At 41.2% G+C, this 19,085-nt stretch overlaps 1 protein-coding gene across 2 annotated transcripts in view; it reads left to right on the forward strand.

The window, feature by feature from the left end:
• NDUFS1 (NADH:ubiquinone oxidoreductase core subunit S1) overlaps positions 1-19,085 on the forward strand; it is a 178,254-nt gene that overhangs the window by 50,103 nt on the left and 109,066 nt on the right. For both annotated transcript variants that reach the window (XM_033944300.1, XM_033944299.1), the window contains exons 5-7: positions 3,979-4,055; positions 12,995-13,076; positions 14,780-14,910. In XM_033944300.1, coding sequence (XP_033800191.1) covers positions 3,979-4,055; positions 12,995-13,076; positions 14,780-14,910 — 290 coding nt within the window. The remainder of the gene's footprint in view (positions 1-3,978; positions 4,056-12,994; positions 13,077-14,779; positions 14,911-19,085) is intronic.

The following is a 19,085-nucleotide window of genomic DNA, read 5'->3' on the forward strand; positions in this document are numbered from 1 at the left end:
TTAGAAAGAGAAAGGGAGAGCTGGTGGGGAAGGAGGGAGAGATGCTGGATGACAGGGTAGTTGAGAAAAGGAGAGATGGTGGATCTGGGCAAGAGACCCTGGCAAGCAAGTTATCAGAAGAAGATTGTTGCAGAGCCTGGGACCAACATGATTTGAAAAATGACCAGACAACAAAAGGTAAAAAAACCCAAAACTTTATTTTCTGTTTTGTGATTATAATGTGTCAGATTTGAAATTTGTATCCTGCCAGAGCTGAACTAGGATTTAACAGATAGAGGAAAAGTCTTTTTTGTTTATACCACAGCACCAGTGTGGGTAGGAGGGGGCAAAGAGGGTGAAGAGGCTATAAAATAAACTCACCAGGATGTCTGGAAAAAAACACCCAATTGTGCAGGAAAATCGAATCGAAAAATCGATTCAGTAGGCTGAATTGAATCGAAATATTTTTTCCTGAATCGGGCAGCACTACCTACCACCCTTATTCCCACTATTGTTCCTTCTCCACTTCTGCTGCCACTGCCATCAGCCCCCCCCCCTCCTGAACTGGGAAACTTCCCTGCCGTCAGTGTACCCCCCCCCGACCAAAATAAAAAAAGGTTCCCCATCCCTCCCCCCTCCCTCTCTGATACCACCATCTCTGGGACCCAGAGGAAGGACCCCAGGCTTACCTTGTTTCCCTGGTGGTCTAGTAGCGTATTGGAGCAGGAGCGATTCCCACTCGCTCCTGCCCATGCTCTTTCAGCAATGAAAATGGCTGCCAAGACTTCCAGCAGCAGCCTCATGAGAATGCAGCTAGAAGTCTTGGCAGCAATTTTCATCGCTGAAAGGGCATGGGCAGGAACGAATGGGAATCGCTCTTGCCCCAGTGCACCGCTAGACCGCCAGGGAAATTAGATGGGCCTAGGTTCCTTCCTCTGGGTCCAGGAGGGTGTTGGTGGTATCTGGGGACGGAGAGGAAAAACTGCCTTTTCTTGTTGAGGGGTGGGGTGGCAGGGAGGGCATACTGATGGCAGGGAAAAGTTTCCCAGTTTTGGGTGCATTGATGGTAGGGAAAGTCTCCCGGTTCAGGGAACGTTGCCAGTGGGAGAACTCTTCAAATGGGGTGGAAGGTTGTCTTTCTGTTGGTAGTGGTGGAGGCAGAGGGACACTATCAGGAGAGAGGGTGGTAGGAATGCCTGACAGCACAAGGAATGAAAGAGGAGTGGTGGAATATAAACCCTTAGAAACATAGAAACTGACGGCAGATAAAGACCAAATGGCCCATCTAGTCTTCCCATCCACAGTAACCATTATCTCTTTCTCTCTCAGAGAGATCAAACGTGCCTATCCCCAGGCCCTCTTGAATTAAGACACAGTCTCTGTTTCCACCACTTCTTCCGGGAGACTGTTCACCTCTTAACTTCATTCTATGCCCTCTCATTGCAGAGTTTCCTTTCAAATGAAAGAGACTTGACTCATGCACATTTATATTACGTAGTTATTTAAACATCTCTATCATATCTCCCCTCTCCTGCCTCTCCTCCAAAGTATACATATTGAGATCTTTAAGTCTGTCCCCATACACCTTATCATGAAGACCACACACCATTTTAGTAGCCTTCCTCTGGACCAATTCCATCCTTTTTATATCTTTTTGAAGGTGCGGGCTCCAGAATTGTACACAATATTCTAAATGAAGTCTCACCAGAGGCATCAATACCTCTTTTTTCCTATTGGTCATACCTATTCCTATGCAATCTAGTATCTTTCTAGCTTTAGCCATCACCTTTTCAACCTGTTTGGCCACCTTAAGATCATCACATCCAATCACACCCAAGTCCCGCTCTTCTGTCGTGCACTTAAGTTCTTCACCCCCTAAACTGTACCTTTCCCTTGGGTTTTTGCAGCCCAAATGCATAACCTTGTTTAGCTGCCAAATTTCAGACCATTCTTCAAGCTTCGCCACGTCTTTCTTCATGTTATTCACACCATCCAGCGTGTCTACTCTATTGCAGATTTTGGTATCATTCCACAAAGAGGCAAATCTTTCCCGATACCCCTTCAGCAATATCATTTATAAAAATGTTAAAAAGAACAAGCCCAAGAATAGAACCTTGAGGTACACCACTGGTAACATCCCTTTTCTCAGAGCGATCTCCATTGATCACTACCCTCTGTCGTCTTCCATTCAACCAGTTCCTGACCCAGCCCATCATTTTGGGACCCTTCCCGAGGGCACTCAATTTATTTATTAGATGTCTGTGTGGAACAGTGTCAAAGGCTTTGCTAAAATCTAAATACACCACATCTAGCACACATCCTCTATCCAATTCTCTGGTCACCCAGTCAAAGAAATTATTCAGATTTGTCTGACAAGACCTACCTCTAGTGTATCCATGTTGCCTCCGATCCTGTAATCCACAAGATTCCAAAAACTTGACCATTCTCTGTTTTAAAAGCGTTTCTATTAATTTGCTTAACACAGAAGTCAGACTTACTGGCCTGTAATTCCCTACTTCTTCCTTATTTCCACTTTTGTAGAGAGGGACCACATCTGCCCTTCTCCAGTCCCCCGGTACCACTCCCGACTCTGGTTTATATTCAAGATACCATTTTTCCCCTAAAAGGAGGGGGGGGGGGCAAAAATGGTATCTTGGTTTATATTAAGATCAGTTTATATTTAAGTATATATGGTAAGTAGCATACTATTCCATACTTTGTATTGTCATTTGAATATTTTTATCACTATAATTGTCTGTTGCCTATGTTCAGCTTATTCTTGTGGTATACTGCCTTGGGTGAAAACTTGGTATATAAATCCAAATAAAAGCTTATCCTGTAGCTTACTAGATATCATTATAAATAAATAAAATATTGTAGGCAGCTTTGTCAAGTTTTATCAAGTTTATTAGGTATTTATATACCGCCTATCAAGGTTTATCTAAGCAGTTTTTACAATCAAATACTGAAGTATTTTCCCTATCTGTCCCGGTTCACAATCTATCTAATAGCAAATTCAATTTAATATGAGTGCAAAGTGGTGCAAGTAGGAAAAAGCAAATCAAACTATATAGTTACATAATGAAAAGTTCCACATTAGGAGTCACCACACAGGAAAATGATCTAGGTTTCATTATGGATGACAGGTTGAAATTCTCTGCTACATAAGAACAGCCATACTGGGTCTGATCAATGGTCGATCTTCTAGACCAGTATCCTGTTTCCAACAGCGGACAATCCAGGTTTCCAAGTTTTATTTTTACTTGATGTACTCAAATAGTAGCAATATTCCATGCTGTCAATCCCAGGGCAAGCAGCAGCTTCCCTGTGTCTACCTCAATAGCAAACTGAAGTTTGTCTAAACTTCTTCTAAACATGTTGTTACCTCCTCATAGTGACGGAATAGCAACCCGTTGCTATAAGAAACAGGTCTCCAATCATATCAGTCCTCCTTTCTTTTTCCTCATCCTCCTATTATGCCCTCTGGAAGCGCATTCCAGGTGTCCACCACACGTTGGGTAAAGAAGAACTTCCTAGCATTCGTTTTGAATCTGTCCCCTTTTAACTTTTCCGAATGCCCTCTTGTTCTTTAATTATTCGAAAGTTTGCATTATGATGGCTTGAAATATACCTATTTAAATAAATAATCTTTGAACTGATTTATGCTTGTGAATGTATTCATCATATACTTTCCCCCACCCCTTTTACTAAGCTACGATAGAGGTTTCCACTGCAACCCAGAGTGCTAAATTCTCTGAAGCTCATAGAATTCCTATGAACATCATATAATTCCTATGAGTGTTGGAGCAGCATTGGAGTATTTATCGCTCCGGGCCGAGGTAGAAACCTTACAGCTTAGTAAGAGAGGGCCATAAGTTTCTTTCATTTATTTTGTTACACTGAAATTTTAAGTTTGAGCTTGAACAGAGCTTAAACAGTCTAGAATCTTTTTTTCTGTTAGAAGAGAATGGTGCTAATGATTTTCTGATATAATTGTAGCCTGTAGCTGCATGTGCCATGCCAGTCATGAAGGGTTGGAATATTCTGACAAATTCGGAGAAGTCCCGAAAAGCAAGGTACTGTGCTTGTTTTTAGAGTTATGAAATTGTCACCTTACTTGTTGCTGCTCTGTATTTTGTTAGCAGATTTGTTAGCTTAATAGTTAGTACATTTTAGGCACATTACATTCAACAGCAGTTGTGAAATTGAATATTCAAAACCGTTTTATTTCCAGGGTGAAGCTAAATTCTAGTGCAATGTATCTAGTAGTCCTGAATGGTAGAGGTTATGTATCTGAACCCACAAGTTGCTTGTAGAATGCTGTCAATCATCTTTGAACTCCACCTCCTTCCCAGGCAGCTGCTCCTGCCCCCTCAGTATTTTTTTTTCTGCAAGCAAGTTGCTCAGAAGTGTTTCTGATCTGCTCGCGGTTTTATTATTTTGGGGTATTTTTTCTTAGTGTTTGATTGGAGGCTCGGTGCCTAGAGGTTCTCGCCTCTGCCTGGGAGAAGATGCAGGCTTATGTTGCGGAAGTCTGCTGCTAGCAGGATCAGCCCTTGGGGAAACTTAGCTAGCCAGCCAGCTTTTGTATTTTTGGGAGTTCAGAGGCCAACCTCTGCATAGCTGCTCGCATCCCTGATTTATCAGGAGCTTGAGTGCAGACTGTTTTGGCTCCTTTCCAGCTTGGTAGGATTAATAGTGTGCTGGCTGCATGGTCTTATTCCCTTTCATGATGTGAGATTTTCCAGGGGTTAAGGCTCAGTCCAACATCGGACCGAGTGGCAGCCTAAAGACCAAGTTTGTCCAGCAAATCTGTGAGGTAGAGTTAAGAACATAAGCAATGCCTCCACTGGGTCAGACCTGAGGTTCATCGTGCCCAGTAGTCTGCTCATGTGGCGGTCCAACAGGTCTAGGACCTGTGCAGTAATCCTCTATCTATACCCCTCTATCCCCTTTTCCAGCAGGAAATTGTCCAATCCTTTCTTGAACCCCAGTACCGTACTCTGCCCTATTTCGCCCTCTGGAAGCACATTCCAGGTGTCCACCACACGTTGGGTAAAGAAGAACTTCCTAGCATTCGTTTTGAATCTGTTCCCTTTTAACTTTTCCGAATACCCTCTTGTTCTTTTATTATTCAAAAGTTTGAAGAATCTGTCCCTCTCTACTCTCTCTATGCCCTTCATGATCTTGTAAGTCTCTATCATATCCCCTCTAAGTTTCCTCTTCTCCAGGGAAAAGAGATCAAGTTTCTCCAATCTCTCAGCGTAAGAAAGGTTTTCCATCCCTTTTATCAGACGCGTCGCTCTCCTCTGAACTCTCACGAGTAACGCCATGTCCTTCTTAAGGTACGGCGACCAATATTGGACGCAGTACTCCAGATGCGGACGCACCATTGCCCGATACAACGGCAGGATGACTTCTTTCGTTCTGGTTGTAATACCCTTCTTGATTATACCTAGCATTCTATTCGCTCTCTTAGCGGCCGCTGCGCACTGTGACGTCGGTTTCATTGTATTGTCCACCATTACCCCCAAGTCCCTTTCTTGGGTACTCTCATTCAATAACATCCCTCCCATCGTATAGTTGTACCTCGGGTTTCTGCTTCCCACATGTAATACTTTACATTTCTCAATGTTGAACTTCATCTGCCATCTCGTCGCCCATTCCCCTAGTTTGTTCAAGTCCCTTTGCAATTCTTTGCAGTTCTCTTTAGTCCGAGCTCCACTAAATAGTTTGGTGTCGTCCGCAAATTTTATTATCTCACACTTCGTCCCTGTTTCTAGATCATTTATGAATATATTAAATAGCAGTGGCTCGAGCACCGAGCCCTACAGGTCACCACTCGTGACCTTCCTCCAGTCCGAGTTGTTCTCCATTTGTTCCAACTGTACTCCTAAGCTGAAGCAGGCAGACACCTGGCACAGTGAGTAAGGCTATTATAGCCTATGGGGAAAATTGAGGGGGGGTGGATTTCTAAAAGTGAAGTTTGAAGGTTTCTGCAGTCAGAACCAAGGTCCCCCACCTCTAAAACCCCTTCTTCTGCATTTTCTGTGCTTCAGGTGAGTCCCCACAGGCTGTTTTGGTGCAATTTTGCTGACAGTGGCCATCTTGGATTTTTTTTTTTTCTACAGCCTCCATCTGCCTCAGACCTCCTTGATTTTATTTAAAATCGATAGAGATGGACCCCTCGGGCCTTCCTACCCCTGTATCATGCCAGGCTTGCTCTGGATGGCAGACTGAGAAGTGCCAATGTCCCGCATATGGTGGATCGCATGGTGTAGGGTCGGGAGCCTTGAACTCAGCTGACTCCGAGTTCTCTAGGGCTAGGGATCCACAGGAGGTGCATTCCCAAGGGAAGAGACTCTTTTCAGATCCCTTCGAAGGGGCATTGGCTGAGTACAGATGTATGGTTGCCGCGGGGCCATGGAGGACCTGCAGGGGTTCCCTGCTGGGGTCCTCAGTACCCCCAGTACAAGGCTTCACCCTGGATTTTGTGAGCTTTATATGGAATGCCTGTTTGCACTGCAAAGGGTACTTAGCATTTGCGCTTAGCATGATGGAGGTGGTGGCAAAGGGGATCTCCCCTCAGAATGTGCCTCGACCAGACAAGGACATAGAGCTGGACCAGGATATTCAGTCTGACATTGACTGGGAAGATGTGGTTTTTTGGGGTTTTTTCTGCTCCGCTAATGTGAAGTTTTGCTAATTCTACTCAGTGGAAAATAATGCTCTTGAGTTTAGAAAATCCTGTATCTTTGTCTGCTCTGCTCTGTAGTAAAATGAGCTTGAGGATTTGGCTTGGTTTTGGAATTTTAAAACTTTATTAACCATTGCAGTAAGCACTTATTATCAATCAATAAAATATCATAAAGAATAACCCCCTTATTATTATATATATATATATATATACACACACTAGTCTTTAAGCCCGTTACATTAACGGGTGCTAGAATAGATGTGTCTGTCTGTCTGTGTTTCTTTATCTCTCTCTCCTTGGCCGCTGTCTGTATCTTTCTGTCTCTCCCCCCCCCCCGAGCAAAGCTGTCTGCCCCCAGCACCCACCTACCCTCCCAATGTCTCTGCATGGCCCTCTTCTGTCTTCCCCCCAGAGCAAAGCACCCCCCAGCACCCACCTCCCCCCAAAGCAGCCCCCTTTCCCTATCTCTCCATGGCCCCTTCTGTCTCCCCCCAGCACACCCCTCCCCCAAAGCAGCCCCCTATCCCTCTCCCTGTCTCGCCATGGCCCCTTCTGTCTTCCCCCCCAGAGCAAAGCTGTTTGCCCCAAGCACACCCCTCCCCCCAAAGCAGCCCCCTTTCCTTCTCCCGCTGACTCTCTCTCTGGCCCCCTTTCTCTGTCTGTCTTTCTGTCCCTCTCCCTGCCCCTGTGTCTTTCTTTCTTTCTGTCTCCCTCCCTCCCACTGTCTGTCTGTAATTTTTCCCCATTTCCCTGTGCAGCAGCATAAGGGGTTAGGGAGTTTCTCAGGCTGGCAAACTGTCCTCTCCTCTCCCTCTCTAATGCTCCTATGCTTTCCTTTTCTTTTCTGTTCTCTTCCTTCTTCACCATCCCCTCCTCTCCGATTTTCTTCTTCTACCTTGCCTCTCCTCCACCCTTATGGGTGGAGGAATATATGTGTGTGTGTCTGTCTTTATTTCTTTCTCTCTCTCTCCTTAGCCGCTTTCTTTCTTTTTCCTTGGCTGCCCATCACCACCCCTTGCCTGCTCCTCCTGTCGATTCTCCCTTCCTTTTACCTCCCCTGTGTCCACTACTACCCCTTCACTGCTCTCCTTATGCAGCAGCAGCCCTTCTCTCTTTGTTTTACCTCCCCCTGTCCAACAGCACCTCTTTCCTTCTCCCCCTGTCCAACATTAGGCCTCTGTTCCTTTTTCGTCACCCCCGCTGTCCATCAGCACCTCTTTCCTTCTCCCCCTATCCAGCAGTAGGCATCCCTTCCTTTTTCTCCCCCCTCCTCCTTCTTATCCCTATGATACACTTACCTTGCTCTGCCCCTGATCAGAGGTTCCCGACAGCCGCCCAGTTGCACCCATTGGAAAAGTTCCCTCTGCCACATCCGGCACCCCCCCTGACGCGACTCCCGCTTTCTTTCTTTCTGTCTCTGTCCCTGGCCCCCTTTGTCTGTCTGTCTTTCTATGTATCTCCCTGCCCGTGTCTTTCTTCTTTTCTTTCTGTCTCCCTTCCTCCCTCTGTCTGTCTGTCTGTCCAAAGCAGCATTTCCTCCCCCTCCATTTCCCTCCCCCCACACCAGTTCCCTGTGCAGCAGCATTAGCGTTTCCTCTACCCCACTTTCCCTTCCCGCGGGGCCAACTACAAACCTGGTGATTACAGCAGCGTGTGCAACAGTCTTCACACGCTGCTTCGGGTTCTTCTACTGCCCTTATTTGCTCTGCCGCGTCTCTGATGACATCATCAGAGATGCGGCAGAGCAAGTCAGGGCAGTAGAAGGGCCCGAAGCAGCGTGTGAAGACTGTTGCACACGCTGCTGGAATCGCCACCGGGCGGCGGGGTCAGTTAAAGAGGCCGGGCGGAAAGTTGCTGGGCTCCTCGGTGGGGGCGCTGAGTGGCTGCGATCCCTCTCCTCCGATACCCCGCCCGCTGGAGATCGGCGGCTGGCTGCCCGAGTGGTGGAGGCGATCGGCGCCGCAGCTCTGTCCGAGCAGCGGCGCTGGGCACGTGAGAGGAGCCTGCTGCCCGAAGAGGAGGAGCGGCGTTGTCTGAAGAGGCTGAGCTAGGCCAGTCCGTAAGCCACGCATGCGCACTTGCTCACGGAAGACGGACGCACGCATAGGAAGTGCGCATGCGTGGCTTACCGTTTTATTATATTAGATGATATATATATATATATATATATATATATATATATATATATATATATATATATATATATATATATATATTAAAACAAGGAGTACAACAAAGAAGTAACCCTTCCCACTCAACTTCCAACCCTACCCTGGATGTGTGTAGAAATTTACAAAAAGTAAAGATAAGAGACAATGATGAAGTGATAAAAGACGTCAATGGGCCTCACACCAATTTAAATACATTACTATGCCCCAACATATCAGCAATTATCGTCTCGCATCTATAGCATAAGCATAAATTTGCCTGCCAGAAAGGAAAATTAAGGCGATCATAATTTTTCCAGTTGCGAGTGACCATCTGCATGGCTATCCCGGTCATAATAAGGAGCAGTCTGCTTTTATATCGGTCCAAAGGGGGTTTAAGATTTAATAACATCCCATATATGACATCATATGTCAGTGGAATCGATGACTCCAATATGGTATTAATCTGTCCCCATATCGATTTCTAAAAATTAAGTATTAAAGGACAATAGAACAACAGATAATCCAATGTCCCTATTTCAAGATGACAGTGCCAGCATCTGTTAGATTTAGAACTATCTAACTTCTGCAATCGAACCGGTGTCCAAAAAGTCCTATGCAACAAGAAAAAACAAGTTTGTTTCATTGATGCTGATGCTGTACATCTTATTCTCCAAGACTAAATTTGTGGCCATTGAGTAGCAGAAATTTGTTACTTAATCTAAATGCTCCAAATATCTTTTAGAGAAGTTTTTGGTTTTTTATTCATAAATTCAGATATTAATTTATACTACTTGGCTGCCTGATGTCCTAACAAATCTGTCTGGAAGCATAGGCTCGGCAAACTATACTGATTTTTTAAAATTGCGCCAATCAAGGATTCCCTTCTGACTGGCCTGCTTCAACTGCAACCACTTATATACTTGAGACTTTGAAATACCGAATGATTGTTGCAGTTGTGAAAAATCAAGTATTTTCCCATTTGATATCACATCATCTAACGTGCGTATACTTGCCTGCAGCCAATGCTTCCAGAGGATCTTAGACTCGCCAATTTGAATCTTGAAGTTCAACCACAAGGATTGACATGTGGACTGTTGTATCGGGCTCAGATGTTAAATTATTCATGAATTGTAAGGTTTTCCATGTAGACAGAAGAATACTATTGTCCTTATAAATACATGGTAATTTGATACTCAACACATGACACAATCTCAATGGGGACATAAGTTGCCACTCTAGGTAAACCCAATCCGGGAGATGCACCAGAACTTCAGGAAGGATACAGTACATACCCTGCCGCATGATAAATGCTTGATGGTATCTATAGAAGTTTGGGAAATTTACCCCACCTACCACAGTTGGTTTTTGCAGAGATACTAAAGCTATTCTAGCATTTTTACCCTGTCAAATAAATTTGGTGAGAATTCCATTTAACTTCTTATAAAAGGACCCCTGAAAATACACTGGTAACATACACATTTGGTAGCAAACTATAGGTAAGATCATCATCTTGACAGTTTGGACTCTCCCTCACCAAGAAAGATATAATGAGTTCTAATGCTCACACATTTATTTGACTTTCAGCAATAAATATTTTTCATTTACTGTCATCGTGTCTTCCAGAGTTTTTTGTATCATGATGCCTAAATATTTTATCCCCTCTTCCTTCCAGAGGAATGGGAATGACTCAAATAATCCTTTTGTACAATGTACATTTAGCGGCAGAACCTCCAATTTACTCCAAGTTATTTTGTATCCAGAGAATTTCCCAAATCTATCAATCAATTCCAGTAAATGCGGAATGGTTGAATCGGGATTCTTTAAATGAAGCAAGATATCATCTGCATATGCAGAAATCTTATATTCCAGACCTCCATAAGGAATTCCCTGTGTCTCCCTTGCCTGTTGTATAGCCAACAACAAGGGTTCCAGAACAATGTCAAAAAGCAAAGGAGAAAAGGGACATCCCTGTCTAACTCTCTTCTCCAGATGAAAACGCTCTGAGAAAGTATTATTAATATATAATCTGACAGCTTTCTATGCAGGCAAACTGGGAAAATCCCTTCTCTTCAGAATCACAGGTCTTTGGAACGACCTTACTACCCCGCTGCAGAACCTGGGCTCCCTCCAATTATTCCGCAAGCAACTGAAAACCTGGCTTTTCATTAAAATGTAATTCTATCCCCCCTTACTCTTCTCTTCTATATATAAGTTCATGTAAACCTTTTTTTTCCTTCTCTTCCTATATTTTAAGTTCTTGTAAACCGTGCCGAGCTCCAGATCCGTGGAGATGATGTGGTATATAAACTTAAGGTTTAGTTTAGTTTAGCTATACAATTGATTATACGTAACTGGAAAAACTGGGATTGTCTCAATTTTGCATTCTGGTGGGCAAGTTTATGTCACATATATAAATATGAAAAAATGGGACTGATCAGTTAGGGAATTTTAAAAACTTTCATTTTTATATCTAATACATCATATTCTAAATATATTTATGTCCCCTCTCCCTCCCCCCACACTTTTATTATTTTTCATTCATACATATTGTATAACATATTATAACATATTTTGTAAATATTATTTTTCATTACCCCCCCTCTATGTGCGTCATAAAAAAGATACTTAAAAGAAGAAAAGAAGAGAAATCTTAATATTTATTCATTGCAGTATTTTGTCAATGGCCCCCATATTTTTATGAATTTAGTATATGTCCCTCTTTGTATTGCTATTGTTCTTTCCATTTTAAATATGTGACATATTGTATTCCACCAAAATGTATAATTTAGGTTATTATAATTCTTCCAATTATTGGTTATATGTTGAATGGCAACCCCTGTCATTATTAATAAAAGCTTGTTATTTTCTGGTGAAATTTGACTATTTTTCCTCATCATCATTCCAAATAATACCGTATCATATGATATTGCTATATGATTTTCCATTAATTTGTTAATTTGAACTTAATCTAATATGGGGTCCATTGACATCTTTTGTAGATTTAATATAATTATACATTTGTTGTTAGAAGAATTGCATATCCAGGGGGGAGGGGGGAGGAATATATAGGTTATAATCAAATATTATGGATGGGGCAGGGTGGTTTATAAGTTTAAAATATGTCTAAGTGGATAAATGTGTAATTTTATGTTTAAAATATGTAGTGAATTACGGAATTATGATAGATCTATAGATTCTTGAATGATAAAGAATAATGTGGGTGGGAGGGTTTTTGGTCTGTAAGAATATTGTAATATTTTAAGTGATGTCTGTAATGTAAATGTTTTAATTATTGTTTTTCACTTACTGAAATTATTTTAAAATGAATAAAGATTATTAAAAAAAGAAAATAAATCAAGACAATATTATTTGATAAATTTATCTCTTAATCTGTACTTTTATCTTCATTTTTAAACATATTCAATCTTATCCTATTAATTTAAAATTTTTAATGTCTTTTTTCCCATTTCTTTATTCATTTTTTCATCATACAACAAGTGTACAATATTACATCAATTGAATCATATACATCACTTGAAATTCTTTCCTATTATTATTTTCAGTACATATATTAAGCCCCTCCCCCACCCCCCCTTTCCACAATTATTGTAAATCAAACATATCATACATGTAATATATTCAACATATTGATTAAACCAATAATATAACAATATATCCCCCCTTTCCCATTATTACAATTATACTTTTAGTGTAAAAAGGTGTCTAATCATTACAATATGTTATCAATGGCCCCCAAATTTTGCAAGTATTGCTAGCAGCAGACAAACCTTAACTGATTTATACACACAAAAATATAGTTGAATGATTCGGGAGCACATTGTTCCAGAAGCTGAATTTATTTTATTATGTCTGCAGCCAGTCTCACTGAGGTTTCAAAGCAAAAATTAAAACACCTGGAGGGGCATAATCAAAAGAAACGTTTAAGTCTGATTTGGATTTATGGTGCTAGACACCCAAAGTTGGCAGTGGAAAAATGCCCATTTTTGAAAAATACATATAGAATTGTGTGTAAGTTTTGATTATGAGCTCCATAGTTTTTAGTTAATGCTTTTTGTTTTGTGGTGCTTGGTTCTGAAAATTGTAGAGATGCTTCATTCATAAACCAGATATCAGTAAAAAAGGTTTAAACAATGAATATCTTCAACAGAGAAGGTGTGATGGAGTTCCTTCTGGCAAACCACCCACTGGACTGTCCCATCTGTGATCAGGGAGGAGAATGTGATCTTCAGGTACACAGTTTGGCTTCTTTAATCATTATTTGTTTGCCCTTTTTGTAATGTGTTTTTTTTTTTTTTAATTTTCATTTTGATTTGCTTAGTGGTTTCTGACACCTCACCCTTCCCCAGACATGGTTGGTGCTGATAATTCGTCTTCGTCTCATGACTGGTAAGATGGTGACGTTTCTGGAATCCTGTGGATTACAGGACCAGAGGCAACATGGATTCACTAGAAGTAGGTCTTGTCAGACAAATCTGATTAATTTCTTTGACTGGGTGACCAGAGTAGTGGGTAGAGGGAGTACACTAGATGTGGTGTATTTAGATTTTAGCAAAGCCTTTGACAGTGTACCACACAGACGTTTAATAAATAAACTGAGTGCTCTTGAGATGGGCCCCCAAAGTGACGGACTGGGTCAGGAACTGGTTAACTAGAAGACGATAGAGGGTAGTTGTCAATGGAGATCGCTCTGAAGATAGGGATGTTACCAGTAGTGGCAACTAAAATGTAATGCTATGCAAGGTCATGCATTTGGGCTGCAAAAACCCAAAGGAACAGTACAGTTTAGTGGGTGAAAAACTTATGTGCACAACAGAAGAGCGGGATTTGGGTGTGATTGTATGTGATGATCTTAAGGTGCACGAATGAAAGAAGAAACTCCTAGTCTCGGAATGCAGACAGTACAACAAAAGGGCAAGGGAGGCATCCTATCAGCCAATGAAAGAGTCTTTATTTAAACAGATGGCCCTGACAAGGATCCAGGTTTCAGCACGTGAACAACACCTTCCTCAGGGGACACTGATGTTGAACTCTCTGTGGTGCGCTGAGGAGATCTTGAAGAACGGTTTCCAAAGTTACTAGAAAAGTGAAAGGTGGCCAAACAGGTTGAAAGGGTGACGGTGAAAGCTAGAAGGATGCTTGGGTGCATAGGCAGAGGTATGGCTAGTAGGAAAATGGAGGTATTAATGTCCCTGTAGACGACTCAGGTGAGACCTCATTTAGAATATTGTGTACAATTCTGGAGACCACATCTTCAAAAGGATGGAATCAGTCCAGAGGAAGGCTACTAAAATGGTGTGTGGTCTTCATAATAAGGCATATGGGTACAGACTTAAAGATCTCAATATGTATACTTTAGTGGAAAGGCGGGAAAGGGGAGATATGATAGAGATGGTTAAGTACTTGCGTAATGTAAATGTGCATGAGTCAAGTCTCTTTCATTTGAAAGAAAACTCTGCAATGAGAGGGCTTAGCATGAAGTTAAGAGGTGATAGGCTCCGGAGTAATCTGAGGAAATACTTTTTTTACAGAAAGGGTGGTAGATGCATGGAACAGTCTCCAGGAAGAAATGGTGGAGATAGAGACTTACCATAGGTCGCATCCCTTTTATCATTTTCTGAATTCAAGAAGATGTGGGATCTGTTAGAGAGAGAAAGAGATAATGGTTACTGCAGATGGGCAGATTAGATGAACCATTTGGCCTTTATATGCCATCATGCTTCTATGTTTCTATCCTCCATGCCACTGGTTAGCCAGAAGGAACAGTTACCATAGCAGCAGCTGTCTGCCCTTCGCTCTTCCCCTGGACCTGCATATGCCATTATGTACTATTTTTATTTATGCTGCTTGTAATGCTGTGTGATATTGTACTATAAGTTTAGTCCTTTTCTGTTTTTATTTTGTGGTGTTTTGTTGGGGGGGGTTTTCATCCTAGGACCAGTCTATGATGTTTGGTAGTGACAGAAGTCGGTTTCTAGAGGGGAAACGTGCAGTCGAGGACAAAAACATTGGTCCGCTAGTGAAGACTATTATGACTCGGTGTATCCAGTGTACCCGGTGTATCAGGTACCATCCTATTAATCTGTATTCTGCCAGTGTTTGTAGATTGTGTATATATATATTGCATAGAGCTTGTGTCTTTCCATCCTTTTTTCTTTTAAAATCTCTTCATTGAAACATTTCAAAAAATAACAAAGTAAACACATATAATTTCAACATTTTATATTACAGCATTATGCCCTATCAAAAATCAACAAAACTGTTTCAAAAAACAATACAGAAAAACAAAAAGTAAAAGGACCAGACCTCGATACAAAAGTGGAGAAAAGACCTCGGTGTCACCTGAAATGTGGAAAATAAGTCCACTATCACAGGATGTACCCCTCTATAGAAAACAATAACTAGAGAAAAAAGACATATCACAGGTCAGAAAACTCCACAGAAAATCCAAATAACAATTGATATCAGCAAAAATTGAATTTATATCAAACTTATCTTTGTGCAGAAGTATCAATTGTCCTGGTCCATACCTTACCATACATTTTCTTCTAATTTTCCGCTAGGATTCACTGTGGTTTACAACAGATTTAAGATCAGGACATGTACATTGGATGTAGAATTGGGTGAATCAAAAGGTTACAACAAGATTTAGGGACTGGGTAAGAGGAAAAGGGCAGGGGGTGGGCTCCTGGGATTTCACTATAGGTCCAAGGAGAAAAGATGGGTCAAGGTTCTTTCTGAAGGTTTTGTACTGGCATTGTTGTCGCAGGTGAAGGGGAAGACCATTCTAAGCCCTGGGTCCCTGGTATGCAAACGTTGAATTGTGCAGTTTCTTTCTACATATGCCTGAAGAGGGGGAAAGGCCAGTTTGTATAGTTTGAGTGATATTGCCTTGAGGAAGGAGTGTTTGACTGTCCCTGCCATCCACATCTTAAGAGCATAAAAATTGCCACTCTGGGACAGACCAAATGTCCATCAAACCCAGTAATCTGTTTCCAACAGTGGCCAACCCAGGTCCCAAGTAAAACAGATTTTATGCTTCTTATCCAGGAATAAGCAGTGAATTTCCCCAAGCCATCTCAATAATGGCCTATGGACTTCTCTTTTAGGAAATTATCCAAACCTTTTTTAAACCTGCTAAGCTAACTGATTTCACCACATTCTTCAGCAACGAATTTTAGAGTTTAATTAAATGTTGTGTGACGAAATATTTTCTCCAGTTTGTTTTAAATATACTGTACTACTTAGTAGCTTCATCACATTCCACCTAGTATTTTTGGAAAGAGTAAACAAGTGATTCATATCTAACTTTTCATCATATCACCCCTGAGCCGTCTCATCTCAAAGCTGAAGAGCCCTAGCCATTTTAGACTTTCCTTATACAGAAGTCGTTCCATCCCTTTTATCATTTTCATCACCCTTCTCTGTATCTTTTCTAATTCCAACATATCTTTTTTGAGATTTGGTGACCAGAATTGCACACAGTATTCAAGGTGCGGTCTTACCATAGATTGATACAAGGTCATTATAACATTTTCATCTTTGTTTTCCATTCCTTTCCTGATGATTCCTCACATTTTATTTGCTTTCTTATTTGCCCCTGCACATTGAGTTGAAGGTTTCAACATATCCTTAGCAATGTCATCTGGATCCTTTTCCTGGGCAGTGACTCCTATAGTTCAGATTCCATTTTCCCACATTTATCACTTTGCACTTGCTCACATTAAATATCATCTGCCATTTTGATGCCTAATCACCCAATCTCACAAAGTCCTCTTGTAATTTTTCATAACCCACTTCAATTTAATAACTTTGTGTCATCATCAAATTTAATTATCTCACTAGTTATTCCTATCTCTAGATTACATTACATTACATTAGTGATTTTTATTCCGCTTGTACCTTGCGGTTCAAAGCGGATTACATAAGAAGAGAACTGGACATTTCCAGGAGGGTATGTGACATTGGAGAATACAGATTGAGGGTATAGACTTAATAACAGATTGAGGGTATAGACTTAATAACATTGGAAGATAAATCAGGTTACATAGCAAGTATTCTGTTTCCTTATGTTGGTAGATAGTCGGTTTCGGTAGGATAATTTAGGTTTCAGGTAGCTTTCTTGGCATTTCATTTTTGTTTTTTTTGTTTTGTTTGGGGTTTGTTTTTTTTTATTGGTCGATTGAGGGTATGGTGCCAGGGAGTGAGCAGAGCATGGTCGGGGTAAGTGGGGAAGAGGAGAGGGAAATTAGCTAGATTGTATATACTTTTTGAACAGCAGTGTTTTGATTTCTTTACGGAATGCTTTGAAGTCAGATGTTGTGGTTAACAATCTGGTGATGGAGGGTTCGAGTTTTGCTGCATGCGTTGCTAGGAGGTTATCATATAGCTTTTTGCGATGAGTGCCTTTGAATGGTGGGTATGAAAATGGTGTCAGTGATAAATACGTTAAAAAGCAGCGGTCCTAGCACAGAACCTTGGGGAACCCATTTACCCCTATCTCTCCATTGAGAATATTGACCATGTAAACCTACTCTCTGTTTTCGATCTTCAACCAGTTCTTAATCCATAATAGGACATTACTTTCTATCCCAAGACTTTCTAACTTTCTCAGAAGTCTTTCAAGACGTACTTTGTCAAATGCCTTTAGAAAATCTAAATACACAATATCAGCTAGCTCATCTTTATTACTATGTTCATTCACCCCTTCAAAGAAATGCAGTTGATTGGTGAGGCAAGATAGCCTTGACTAAATCCATGTTGGCTTTTTAATCCATGCTTATATAAATGTTCTGTCATTTTGTTCTTTATAATAGTCTCTACCATTTTGCCCGGCACTGACATCAGACTCACTGGTCTATAATTTCCATGATCACCTCTGGAACCCTTTTTATTAATCAGCGTCACTTTGGCCAGTCTATGCTGGATTTTAAAGAAAAATTACAAATTACTAACAATAGCTAAAAATATATAGGATAAATACTCCTTAAAGAATATAAGTAAATAGTTTAGAGTGGTAATATTTAATAATTAACAATTTTTAAAGTGGATTTAAAGAATAATTCAATTACTATAAATTAATAATGAAGGTTGATCAATGAAAGATACCACAAGCCACAATTCCCTTTTGGACAATAATAATATTATCCTGGGAGTGGCAACTCTGAGATCTTTCCTTCATTTATAAAACCACCATTATATTTAATGGTTTATAGTTTTCGGTAGATTAACTTTTTTTGGGGATCATTTTAAAAGGAAGTCATATTGAGCATTGGAAAATAATAATAATAATAATAATTAACTAATAAAAATAGTACACATTTAGGGCTCCTTTTACTAAGTTGCGATAGTGGTTTTAGCTTGCGCTTAGCACGCGCGCTAGACGCTAATTCCAGCATTGAGCTGGCGTTAGTTTTCCCGCATAGTGTCGGGGGTTTGCGTGCTCTAAAAACGCTAGCGTGCCTTAGTAAAAGAGGGGGTTAATTTTCCCCACCACCAAATTTCCACATCCCACCCCACCCGGCTACTTTTTCATGCCACCCGGCTGGAAAACATTTCTGGGGAGAACACTGAAGACATATAAATGTTGAAAAGAATAGGGACAGGGGTGATCCCTGGGGAACACCACATAGCGGTCTCCAAGGAGAAGACATGGTTCCATTCATGTTAACAGTGTAAGAGCGGGATCGTAAACATTTCGAGAACCAGTCTAAGACTTTGAAATCAATGCCTATCTCAGAAAATTGGTAAATTAGGATATCGTGGTGGACAACATCAAAGGCCGTAGATAGATTGAATTGTAGTAGGATAGTAAACTTATTACGAGATTGAAGTTGTTGAATCTTTGAGATTAAAGAGGCCAGCAGGGATTCAGTGCTGAAATTGGGTCTGAAGCCATATTGGCAAGGTAATAGAATGGAGAATCTCTCTAAGTAAGATGAGAGTTGAGTGGATATAACAGCCTCGAGCATTTTGGTCAGGAGAGGAATATTTGCTATAGGACGATAGCTGGAAGGGGAGGATGGGTCTAGATCAGCTTTTTTTCAGTAGTAGTGTCAGGGCAGTCTGTCCCATTTGTACGGAAAATAGGCCAGATAGTAAGGCTGAGTTGATAAGTCTGGTGAGAGATGAAATAGCCTGCGTGAGAATTTTCTCATAAAGGTAGGAAGGGAACAGGTCCAGGGCACATTTGCAGGATCTTAATTTGTGGCACAGTTTAGAGACCTGGGCTTCTGATACAT

Source organism: Geotrypetes seraphini, chromosome 5 (assembly GCF_902459505.1).
Source record: "Geotrypetes seraphini chromosome 5, aGeoSer1.1, whole genome shotgun sequence".
Taxonomy (NCBI): Eukaryota; Metazoa; Chordata; class Amphibia; order Gymnophiona; family Dermophiidae; genus Geotrypetes; species Geotrypetes seraphini.